This window comes from Podarcis melisellensis (genome assembly GCF_964234715.1).
Source record: "Podarcis melisellensis genome assembly, chromosome: 1".
NCBI classification, from domain to species: Eukaryota; Metazoa; Chordata; class Lepidosauria; order Squamata; family Lacertidae; genus Podarcis; species Podarcis melisellensis.
The window spans coordinates 4,236,485-4,249,093 of NC_138528.1; the positions used below are offsets into that span (position 1 = coordinate 4,236,485).

The 12,609-nt window shown below is 46.9% G+C and overlaps 1 protein-coding gene and 1 long non-coding RNA gene across 5 annotated transcripts in view; one reads left to right on the plus strand and one right to left on the minus strand.

Annotated features, from left to right (window-relative positions):
* The window catches only part of TXNDC16 (thioredoxin domain containing 16), a 48,933-nt gene extending 37,491 nt beyond the window's left edge, over positions 1-11,442 (plus strand). For all 4 annotated transcript variants that reach the window (XM_081910417.1, XM_081910419.1, XM_081910416.1 and 1 more), the window contains exons 17-21: positions 2,304-2,388; positions 5,264-5,396; positions 7,216-7,376; positions 8,165-8,358; positions 10,518-11,442. In XM_081910417.1, coding sequence (XP_081766543.1) covers positions 2,304-2,388; positions 5,264-5,396; positions 7,216-7,376; positions 8,165-8,358; positions 10,518-10,819 — 875 coding nt within the window. In that variant the 3' untranslated portion in view covers positions 10,820-11,442. The remainder of the gene's footprint in view (positions 1-2,303; positions 2,389-5,263; positions 5,397-7,215; positions 7,377-8,164; positions 8,359-10,517) is intronic.
* Positions 10,855-12,609, minus strand: part of LOC309372968 — a 156,899-nt gene continuing 155,144 nt past the window's right edge. Inside the window, exon 3 of the long non-coding RNA XR_014169745.1 lies at positions 10,855-10,912. This is a non-coding gene — a long non-coding RNA (uncharacterized lncRNA). The remainder of the gene's footprint in view (positions 10,913-12,609) is intronic.

The window sequence follows — 12,609 nt, forward strand, 5'->3', positions numbered from 1 at the left end:
AGGCATTGTGGTTTAACCCACAGCGCCACCCACGTCCCTTATGGAGATGGTATCAAGACACAAATTGCTGCCCTGGTCAGTTGCCTCCCTCTGGGATTCTCCAGAACAGGGTTTCCCAAACTTAGGTCCCCCGCTGTTTTGGGACTACAATGCCCATCATCCCTGACCACTGGTCCTTCTCGCTTAATCCACTGGTCCTGCGGCAACTTAATACAGAATGCGGCCGCCAGACTGGTGACTGGGAACGGCCGCTGAGACCACATAACACCAGTCTTGAAAGACCTACACTGGCTCCCAGTACGTTTACGAGCACAATTCAAAGTGTTGGTGCTGACCTTGAAAGCCCTAAATGGCCTCGGTCCAGTATACTTGAAGGAGCGTCTCCACCCCCATTGTTCTACCCGGACACTGAGGTCCATCTCTGAGGGTCTTCTGACAGTTCCCTCACTGCGAGAAGCCAAGTTACAGGAAACCAGGCAGAGGGCCTTCTCGGTAGTGGCACCCACCCTGTGGAACACCCTCCCACCAGGTGTCAAGGAAATAAACAACTACCAGACTTTTAGAAGACATCTGAAGGCAGCCCTCTTTAGGAAAGCTTTTAATGTTTAACAGACTTCTGTATTTTAAAATTTTGTTGGAAGCCGTCCAGAGTGACTGAGGAAGCCCAGCCAGATGGGCGGGGCATAAATTATTATTATTATTATTATTATTATTATTATTATTATTATTATCATCATTTATTTTATTTATAGGGATGATGATGGGAGTTGTAGTCCAAAAACAGCTGGAGACCCAAGTTTGGGAACACTGCCCTATATGATACCAACCACCTTCTGCAGCCTGCCACCAATGCAATAGTAGTGTGTTGGTCTGAGCTGAGTCCAGGTCACAGGTTCACCATATTCATACCCAAATGTGCCCTTAAGGCAGGATTTCTGAGCACAGAGACAATGGGGAGGCTTTTCCCATTTCCTTCCTCCTTGCAGAGAAACATTTGAAGTCAAAATGGTTTCAGGCTGTTTCCTGTACTGTTTCAGGCATATGCTCTAGTTATCTCCCGCTTGGACTACTGCAATGCGCTCTATGTGGGGCTACCTTTGAAGGTGACTCGGAAACTACAACTAATCCAGAATGCGGCAGACTGGGGGCGGCTGCCAAGACCACATAACACCGGTCTTGAAAGACCTACATTGGCTCCCAGTACGTTTCCAAGCACAGTTCAAAGTGCTGGTGTTGACCTTTAAAGCCCTAAACGGCCTTGGCCCAGTAGACCTGAAGGAGCGTCTCCACCCCCATCGTTCTGCCCGGACACTGAAGTGCAGCTCCGAGGGCCTTCTGGCGGTTCGCTTATTGCGAGAAGCAAAGCTACAGGGAACCAGGCAGAGGGCCTTCTCGGTAGTGGCGCCCGCCCTGTGGAACGCCCTCCCATCAGATGTCAAAGCGATAAACAACTACCTGACATTCAGAAGTTCAGGGAAGTTTTTAACGTGTGATATTTTAGTGTATTTTTGGTTTCTATGGAAGCCGCCCAGAGTGGCTGGGGAAACCCAGCCAGATGGGCGGGCTACAAATAATAAATTATTATTATTATTATTATTATTATATGGTTTATATATTCAAGTATACGTTTGCCTAGTACATTTATGAACATTTAATTTATATATTTAAGACCTTAAATTCTTATAACAGCAGGAAGCTGCAGGACATGAACTGAATGGGAATGCAGTCTGCCCCAAAACGGTATTTGAAAGCAGGATCGCGTGTGACTGCCCTGATAGCATCGCAAGTGCAAATCATAATGATTGGACAATAAAAAGGAGCATCTGTGAGGTGGCCTCTGTCTAATTGCAGGGTGCTGAGCCTTATCATTAGGTTCTGACATGATATATGACGGGACACAGGGAGCTTTCGTCTCTCGAGGCAAGGTCTGCGTTTTGCCACAAAGCGATAAACCTATTGGACTAAGCTTCCTCCAGGAAATTGAACCGGGGTGGCTGGATAAACACCAGCAAACCTGTTTTGATTTAATCTGATAATTAATTATCTGCAAAAATAATAATGAGAAAAGCATTCAAAGGAAGGGGAGCTTAGCTGATCCCAGGGAGAGAAAAACTACTTCTGAGTTGGATCTCTCTGCATTTAAATCCTCTGGTGCTTCAAGAACTCCTGCTTGTTCCCGTATATTTAGCTGACATTCCTTCGTTGCGGGGGAAGGGGGTTGGATTGGATGACCTTTGGATTCCCTTCTAACCCTACACTTCTGTGATTCAATGATTTACAGACTGGGTTATCTGTTTTGACAGCAAGAGAAGCTTTCGTTGGAGCCGGGAGAGTCCTCAGTGGATACGTCACAACAGGAATCTATCACGAAGAGGATGCCCAGATCCTGTAGGTGGATTGCTAGCTTGCTCTGAACTCGTTGAGCGACTCACTCGGTCTAGACCAGGGGTCGTCAACTTAAGGCCCATGGGCCATAAGCAGCCCACGGGGGTCGTTTAACCGGTCCCCGAGCGGCCCCCAAACCGAGCCGCTTGCTCGGCGAGTCCCCACAAGCTGCGCTAAACTGGTGTAGCTCTGCGCGGGGACTCGCTTCTGTGACGCTGGAAATCGCGTCTGTGCAGGCGCCAGAAATCACAAGCATGTGCAGTCTGGCCCACTTTGCCGACCCCTAGTCTTTTTTTTTTATATATATAAATTTTATTAATTTTCATCCTATTATACATTTTATCCCGAATACAACAAATTGTAACTGTTTTTTACTTCCTTCAGCGTCTCTGACAATCATCCATGTTTATACCTTTAATACACATTCCCTTCTTTCGTATTGCCATTGTTCCTCCTTACTCTCATTATTTCTAAAAAACAATACTTTTTTTTTTTTACAGGGCCTCTTGAAATCCCACTAGCATTGTATTTACACCACATATATTTTTCAGATAATCCACAAATTTTCCCCAGTCCTCGATGAACTTTTGGTCTTTAGTATATCTAATTTTCCCAGTTAATTTATCCAGTTCCGCATAGTCTATCAATTTTGATCTCCATTCTTCTATCGTCGGTATCTCCTCTTGTTTCCACTTCTGGGCCAACAGGATTCTGGCTGCCCCTAGTCTAGGCCAGCCATTGCAAACCCTGTGGCCTAGTGGTTAGAGCAGAGATAGGAAACCTGTGCCCCCACCCAAAGTTGTTGTCGGACTACAACTCCCATCATCTATGTCTGTCAGCCATGCTGTCTGGTGCTGATGGGAGTTGGAGTGCTGCAGCAGCTCCCCAGGATTTCAGGCCAGGGGGTGCTCCTATAATAATTAATAATAATAATAATAATAATAATTTATTATTTATACCCCACCCATCTGGCTGAGTCTCCCCAGCCACTCTGGGCGGCTCCCAATCAAATGTTAAAAACAGTACAGCATTAAATATTAAAAACTTCCCTAAACAGGGCTGCCTTTAGATGTCTTTTAAAGATAGGATAGCTGCTTATTTCCTTCACATCTGAAGGGAGGGCGTTCCACAGAATGGGCGCCACTACCGAGAAGGCCCTCTGCCTGGTTCCCTGTAACTTCACTTCTCGCAATGAGGGAACCGCCAGAAGGCTGTCAGAGCTGGACTTCAGGGTCCGGGCAGAACAATGGGGGTGGAGATGCTCCTTCAGGTATACAGGACCGAGGCCGTTTAGGGCTTTAAAGGTCAGCACCAACACTTTGAATTGTGCTTGGAAACGTACTGGGAGCCAATGCAGATCTCTCAGGACCGGTGTTATGTGGTCCCGGCGGCCGCTCCCAGTCACCAGTCTAGCTGCCGCATTCTGGATTAATTGCAGTTTCCAGGTCACCTTGAAAGGTAGCCCCACATCCTAGCCCTACTGGGAGATGTCATGCCCTAAAGCAGTGAGCAGCATCTACTGCTCCTTGGTCCATCTAAATCAGTGCTGTCCACACTGAGCGGCAGTGACTCTCCACAATATCAGGCTGGGGTCTTTCTCGGTCCTAACCTGGAGATGCTCAGGACTGGATAAATGTTTTCTTCTTTCCCAAAAAAGAGATCCCCACTCACCTGCGAAGCTCATAGGGCAGTTTAGGTCTGGTAGCTGCCATCTCTCAGCCTAACCTGCCCTACCTCACAGGGTTGTTGTGGGGTTAAAATGAGGGCTGGGCAGAGAGAACGTGAGGACTGTGCTGAGGTCCTTGGAGAAATAGGGAAAATAAATACCTTTTCTGTGAGAGAGGATCACAGAACTGTGTTGTTGGAGAGGACCCCAACACGGGTTTCGAACCCACAACCCCGGGTTTAAGAGTCTCACCCTCTACCGATTGAACTACCAAGGCGGACAGTATCTGTTTCCCGAAAACAATGTGTGCATTTTTCCTTCGAAAAAGTATTTCATTTGTTTATATTGGTTGACTGCCGGCCAATATACCGTATTTTTCGCTCCATAAGACGCACTTTCCCCCTCTTAAAATCTAAGGTGAAATGTCTGTGTGCCTTATGGAGCGAATGTGTGGTCCATGGGGCAGGGGGGGCGACCTGGGCTTCCCCGCCAGCCCCGAGCTGGTCTTTGCGGCTGGCGGTGGGGGAAAGCAGTGCTTCCCCCCGCCGCCAGCCCCACAAGCTCGGGGAGCAGCGGGAAGGCTCCCTGATCTGCTCTTTGGGGATGGCACCAGCCCCAAAGAGCAGTTCGAAAGGAACCCGAAGGCTCCGGAGCACAGCGGGAACTCCCACCGCGCTCCTGAGGCTTTGGGTTGCCTTCACTGCAGCCTGGAGAGCGAGAGGGGTCAGTGCGCACCGACCCCTCTCGCTCTCCCGGCTTCCAAGGTAGCCGCCTGAAGCCTCCAGAGCATAGTGGGAACTCCTGCTGCACTCCGGAGGCTTTGGGTTGCCTTCAATGAAGGCGACTGAACGCACCTTGAACTCACTGAACGCACCTTGTTTTAGAGGGGGAGAATAAGAAAAAAAAATTCTCCCCCTCTCTGTGCAGCGCCCCTTCAGTGAAGCGGGAGGAGAAATGGAAGGGGCTCCGTTTCTCCTGCCGCTTCGCTGAAGGGGTGCTGCGCAGAGAGGGGGAGAATTTTTCTTGTTCTCCCCCTCTAAAACAAGGTGCGTCCTATGGTCGGGTGCGTCCTATAGAGCGAAAAATGCGGTAGTTGATAAACCAGCTGTAAAAAGCGTGTGCGATGATTTGGCTCAGATTCCTTTAATCAGGGGACGGCTGTATCTTCAAAAGAGTTTTTGAAATGTGTTTCTTTCTGTTTTTTCCTCCCAGGTCCCATAAATATAAGGCGCCCCTTCCAGCTCTGCTGCTGGCTAGGCCCGAGGCGAGGACGGTCATCCATCTCTCAAAGTTCAGTGTGCAAGACGTGGTTGAAGTTATCCGCCGTGCATTACTGGAAACCTTTGTAAGCAAATTTTTCTGCTTCTGATCTCAGCTCCTTTTTTTTGGATTCGGATCTTGCACCCTTTCCTTCCCTTGTAATACTTGTCCCGTCTGCCCGCCCACCTCTCTCCTGGGATTCCTGCATTGCACGGGGTCAGGCTGGATGACCTTTTAGGTCCTTTCCAACTCTACACTTTTCTCTGATTCCTGTTGCTCGAGAGCCAAAAAGATAAAAGAATTCTCTGTTAGTGGTTTAGAGTTCAACAGATCAACAACGCTAGGCTACCCAAAAAAAATGCCTGATTGAATGGATTACCCCTTAAAAACTGGGTACACCACACTGCCCAACTGATGTGCAAATATGACCTCTCAGTGACCGAGATAAAAGAACTTCTCTTATATTCCCAGAAAAATATCTTTAAACGAACTACAAGGGCAGCGGCAACTAAAAACGATCTAAACTCTATGTACACATCCACATGCGCCCCATTGTATTTTAAACTTAGAGAGGCCAATGAACACACATCTTAATTTAATGAATTGACTTTTGTACAACTTCGGAAAGCTTTTACAGAGTTACGATTAAATACGATAAACTCTGCTTATAGAGATGGGAGACGCAGAGGCGTACCAACAAATGAACGTGTTTGCATTAGAGCAGTGTTTTTCAACCACTGTTCCGCAGCACACTAGTGTGCCGCGAGATGTTGCCTGGTGTGCCGTGGGAAAAATTGAAAAATTCGAAAGATTTAAAAATAAAGTATTTTATAATTTTTCATATTTCTGTTTACTTACTATTTCATAATAAAGTAATTATAAAATACTTTCTTTGTGTTTATTTGATTCCTATTCAAGAGAATTACTTTATATATAGTCAATATAGGCACAGAGTTAATTTTTTTAACATTTTCTAATGGTGGTGTGCCTCGTGATTTTTTTCATGAAACAAGTGTGCCTTTGCCCAAAAAAGGTTGAAAAACACTGCATTAGAGGATGTCCTGAAGTAGAGGACCATATGCATTATATCTTGCGATGCCCCATATATCATGAAGCAAGGGAACGATTTTTAGCACCTATGATGACAAGGTCCCCTGGCCAGAACCCCTCTCACGTGATTTTCTATCTCCTCCAGACACAGATAAGTATGTGACCTGGTGTGTGGCACTCTTTGCAACTACTGATAGGAAAATTAGAGCAAATTATATAGCCAATATAGCCACCAACTGTAAAGGAGATCAATTTATTTGACCCTATCTGCATCAACCTTTATTCTATCTTTGATAATCACCAAACTCCGAATATAATTACACATTGTATTAATTAGCATTCTTTTTAAATATATTAGTGGCCATGTGATAATTTTAGCTTATAAATTTTATTGTTTAATGTCTTAATTTGTATATTAAGGTACTTTTATAGCTCTGTTTAATGTCTTGATAATATAAATGTTTTAAGTTTTTTGTATCAATTCAGTATACAGTGGTACCTCGGGTTAAGTACTTAATTTGTTCCGGAGGTCCGTACTTAACCTGAAACTGTTCTTAACCTGAAGCACCACTTTAGCTAATGGGGCCTCCTGCTGCTGCCGCGCTGCCGGAGCATGATTTCTGTTCTCATCCTGAAGCAAAGTTCTTAACCTGAAGCACTATTTCTGGGTTAGCGGAGTCTGTAACCTGAAGCGTCTGTAACCTGAAGGGTATGTAACCCCAGGTACCACTGTACTTTTTAGGAGGGGGAAAAGTGTGTCTTATAGAGCGAAAAATACGGTATATACATTCTGTGTACATTGCGGTAGCCTTTGGCTGTGTTCAATAAAACTGACCGACTGATTCCTGTTGCAGCCGGAAATCACAGTGGGCAGCCTCCCAAGATACTTCCAGCTGGAGAAACCTTTGCTCCTCCTGTTCAGCGATGGGGCCCTGGCTGAAAGCCAGGAAGGAGAAATGAGGCGTTTGGCCACAGAAGAACGCCGGGAAGAGTTCGTTCCCTGCTGGATGAACCTGTAAGCAACATCTTAGGGCGGTGCTTCTCCGAGGGTGTGGCAGGAGGGGAAGGCAAGCCTAGTGGGAAGATTCGAAGGCAGTCAAAGGAACATTTCAGCATTTCGGTGTAGTACAGTGGTACCTTGGTTCTCAAACTTAATCCGTTCCGGAAGTCCGTTCCAAAACCAAAGCGTTCCAAAACCAAGGTGCGTTTTCCCATAGAAAGTAATGCAAAATGGATTAATCTGTTCCAGACTTTTAAAAACAACCCCTAAAACAGCAATTTAACATGAATTTTACTATCTTAACTGACCTGAGATCTACGGGTATAGGGCAGTATACAAATTAAATATAATAATAATAATAATAATAATAATAATAATAATAATAATAATAATAAATAATAATAAATATATTGTCGCTGGGCTCTTTCTCGAGTTAGAATTTGCTTGTTTCTTATCCTGCATGTGAGTTAAAAGCTTTTACCCCAAAAAGCTTTTTAGATTTGACTCTCTGTGCTGTAGAGTCTCCATTTTGCTTTGTTTTTAACGAATCCATTTACGCCACAAGCGCGTGCTATTTCCCAGAATCCAGGACAAACGCCTTCTGCAGCCTTCGTGATCCAGAGCCTGCGGTTGTGGCTTAAAACAACCCCAAATGCTTCTGGAGATCGAAATCAGTTTAACGGCATCTGCATCTGACAGGGAGCTCAGATTGGGTCCTTTTAAAGTGGCTCTTTAGAGCGCAGCTGTTTACTTTTCCACTCACTAAGTGCCATCATTTAATCTCCTGGTTTTTCCAATGGCAGCAAAAACACCCCTGCAGGAAGAGGAATCCTAAAGGCCTATTTCGGGAGCTCCCTCCCTCCGCTGCCTCTCCTCCTCTGGATCAACCTCCATTCTGGGGGACAAGTGTTTGCTTTCCCTCCGGATCAGTCAGTTTCTGAAGCGAACGTCTTAGCTTGGATCGAAAAGCTGAAATCCGGCCAAGAAGTTCCGAGCGGTAAGTATGCAAAGTTGTACCTTCTTAACCAAATACCGTATTTTTTGCTCTATAAGACTCACTTTTCCCCTCCTAAAAAGTAAGGGGAAATGTGTGTGCGTCTTATGGAGTGAATGCAGGCTGAACAGCTATCCCAGAAGCCAGAACAGCAAGAGGGATCGCTGTTTTCGCTGCGCAGCGATCCCTCTTGTTGTTCTGGCTTCTGAGATTCAGAATATTTTTTTTCTTGTTTTCCTCCTCCTCCAAAAACTAAGTGCGTCTTGTGGTCTGGTGCGTCTTATAGAGCGAAAAATACGGTATGTCTTGGACTCTCCTGCTGCTGGCGCTCAGTGTCGTTGGCACCGGAAGGCGGAAGGAGATCTGGAGAAAATGCAAAAAGCATGAACCAGACTTCTCCGGTCTGCCTCTGTGCTTCTGATGATGAGATTTCACCCCCTCCAAAAAAAATATGCCCTCTGCATTGGGCTTTCTTTCCCCCAAGATAACAGGTCCTCCATCATTGCTGAGAACTTGACTTCTCTTATGAGAAGTTACGCTCTCACTGGGAAATTCCAACCACTGACAGGATGCTTTTACTGGAAATTTTAAAACAAAAATGATAACATCCACCCAATGGAGATATCTTGCTATCGCTAGCAAACGTGTCACGTTGCTTACTAAAAAGGGTTCTGAGATCATGCAAAACTGCTCTCTAGCATAGGGTTACCAGACGTCCCCGATTCCCGGGGACAGTCCCTGGATTTGCGAATCTGTCCCCGGACAAATTCCGTCCCCGGAATGTCCCCAGATTTGCAAATCTGTCCTGAGGAAACATGGAAACATTCCCTGTTTAGGGAAGCTTTTAATGTGTGATGCATTACTGTATTTTATTATTTTGTTGGGAGCCGCCCAGAGTGGCAGGGTATAAATAATTAGTAATAATAACAATAATAATAATAATAATTACATGGCAGCGGCAGCCTCAGCTCTGGCTGGCTTCAGGAGCTGCCCGCTGCCATGGCGCACGCCATTTTTCCTTGCCAGCGAGGAAAAATGGCGGGCGCCACGGCAGCGGGCAGCTCCTGAAGCCAGCCAGAGCCAACTGCGCTACCAGGCTGGCTCCGGGCTGCTCACTGCTGCTGCTGCCGCCACTACTGAAGGGGAACCAGGAACGTCCAGCAGTACAGATCTTCTGCCCCTTTCCCTCTTTGTTTTGACTGATGGGGGGAGGCTCAGGAGTTGCGGGCAGGTGGCCGTTGCCCAGCCTTTTAAAAGCTCTGCACATTTATGTTTCACAGGGTGCGAAAGAAGGTCTTTGCACCTTTATACAAAGTGCATAAGGCACGCGGGTGGCGCTGTGGGTTAAACCACAGAGCCTAGGACTTGCCGATCAGAAGTTCGAATCCCCGCAACGGGGATATGCAGATATGCACATGCAGCCCACTACCAAAATCAGCACAATCACTTTTGTGACTTTTGTGATTTGTCCCCACAAAACACTTCATCACAGTTTCTTCCTATCTATTCACAGGGCCTTTGCTGCACGATACCAAATGTAACAATTCACTGATAAATGCATCTATGTACTGGCTCACTGGGGAAACTTCAGAAATTCATATAGACATGTGAGCTCAGCTCCTCAGCAGCCCCTCTGCCTGAGTGATAATCCCTGGCATCCTGATACCTGAGTGCCAGACAGGTAGCCATTCCAGAAATAACAAACCCAGATGAAGACAAAAGGGTGTGATTCACTAGGCTGGGAAACAAGGAAATGTAGAGATCTTTTTTGTTCCACTTGATGGGTGTTTGGTGGAGGGCAAGGGGAACCATGGGGCAGGGTCCAGGATGCTCAGATTACTTCCACCAGACCTCCCCTTTCATGATGTATGAGTGATGTAGTTTGGGGGGGTGTAACATGGGGATTAGCAGCTAATAAAAGTTTGGGTTCTCTTTTGTTTGGGGTTTCCATCTTGTTTCACCTGGTGGCAGGTGGGAGTCCTGTTACTACAGTATTCAATAAAGACCAAGCCTACTGGCTGCTGTTTTGCTCTGGTATTCCTGGCTGGTGTCCTTGTTTTTTGTCCAAGGGAGCCCTCAGATTTCTCCGCTAACGGAACCTGTTAACACAACAGTAAGTGCTATCCTGACTTTTCGATGTGCTCTTCCTGTCCCGCCCCCAGCTGTCCTGTCGGGTGACGAGTGGAAGCCCCGCCTCCCCGCCTACGACTTCCTGAGCATGATGGAACCCTCGCTGCCGGAATTTACCATCTACAGCCGGGGGGGCGTCGGAAGCTACCAGAAGGAAGAGGAGGAAGGCCCCTCCAGAGGAAAGGCATCACCGGGGACGGCAAGAGAGGACCCCACGGAAGACTCCGTTGTATCTGAGCTGGAGAAAGACCAGCCGACTGGAGGGGACCTGAGAGGAACAGCTCCCCGTCTGGCAGCAAGGGAGAAGCAGGCGAAACGCCACGCAGAGCTGTGAAACTCGCTGGATTTTCCGGAAGCAGGCAGCGTAGCCGGGGATGATGGGAGTTGTAGTCCACTTGGAGGGTCATTGGTGCCCCCGAATCCTTCTCTAACCTACGACCGTATTCAGATTTGCTGGTTTTTCTCCCAGGGCATGGTCCTTTCCGTACCAGGGCTGGAACCTTGACCCTTCTGTGACCAAAACATAGTTCCACCACTGAACTGTGGCCTCTCAGTCTCTGGGCAGGTGAAGGAGCATTTTCCGGGATGTTTGGACATGGAAAATGGCGACCTCAATGGTGGTAGCTTGGTGTTGTCCTCTTCGCCAAAGGATGACAGCTGACGTCTCTTGAAGCATCACCAGGGCCTGTGTGTCCTCCTGCCCGTCTTTTAGAGATCATTTGTAAACTCTTGGGGTCTTTTGTTCCAAAATGAGCATGAGTTCTGGAGCCAGGAGGAGCCTTGTTTTGGAAGGTTTGTGTATGTGTGTGTGTGTGAGAGAGAGAAATTACAGCTCCTCCAGGCAAGCTGTTCCTCGAGAACTCATTCTGATTTGCTTGCACAAAGCTTTCGTAGAATTGTAGAGTTGGAAGGGAGTTCAAGGGTCATGTAATAATAATAATAATAATAATAATAATAATAATAATAATAAAATACAGTGGTACCTCTGGTTACATATGCTTCAGGTTACAGATTCCACTAACCCAGAAATAGTGCTTCAGGTTAAGAACTTTGCCTCAGGATGAGAACAGAAATTGTGCTCCGGCAGCGCAACGGCAGCGGGAGGCCCCTTTAGCTAAAGTGGTGCTTCAGGTTAAGAACAGTTTCAGATTAAGAAGGGACTTACAGAACGAATTAAGTACTTAACCTGAAGTACCACTGTAATAATTTTTTGTTTATATCCCGCCCTCCCCAGCTGAAGCCGGGCTCAGAGTGGCTAACAACAGTAAAAGTAACACAATTTACAGAAAATCACAAGCAATTAACTAAAATACATTCTAAAATCAATTCAGAATCAAATTAATGGCAACCAACCGCCTGCAATACAGGAATCTTTTGCCCAATGTGGGGTTCGAGCCCATGACCTTGAGATGAAGAGTTTCATGCTATACCAACTGAGCTGTCCCTGCCTCACAGAGCTTAGACTGTAGACACTTCCAGGCGGCTGCTGTTTTTGGGTGGGATTCAATCACATACTGGCAAATTGAGGTGGCACAATTCATGGGAGGTCTTGTGCAATGCACCAGCCATAGCTCAGTCGCAGAGCAGGTTCAAAATCTCCACGTAGGGCTGAGAGGAGCTCTCTTCCTGAAACCCTGGAGCGGTGCTGCCTGCCAGTGCAGACAATACTGAACTAGATGGACCCAGTGGTCTGATTCAGTTTAAGGCAGCTTCCTAATATTCCAAAAGATGTTTGTGTGTGAAAGGGAAGTACAGTGGTACTTCGGGATGCAAATGGGATCCGTTCCAGAGCCCCGTTCGCATCCTGAAGCGAACGTAACAAGTGACGGAGCGTCTACGTGTGCGCGGGTCGCGTTTTGCCGCTTCCGCGCATGCGCATGACGTCATTTTGAGCGTCTGCGCATGCGCGAGCGGCGAAACCCGGAAGTAACGTGCTCCGTTGCTTCCGAGTTGCCACGGAGCTCAACTTGAACGTGCTCAACCTGAGGCACATTCAACCCGAGGTAGGACTGTAGTGGAAAAATGCGCTGGAAAGTCTGTGGGATCACAGTTGCTTTGACGCAACTTTGCCCTAACGTCCCTGCAAACAAGCCAGTATGAGCGCTCATTAAATAGCCAATGTTA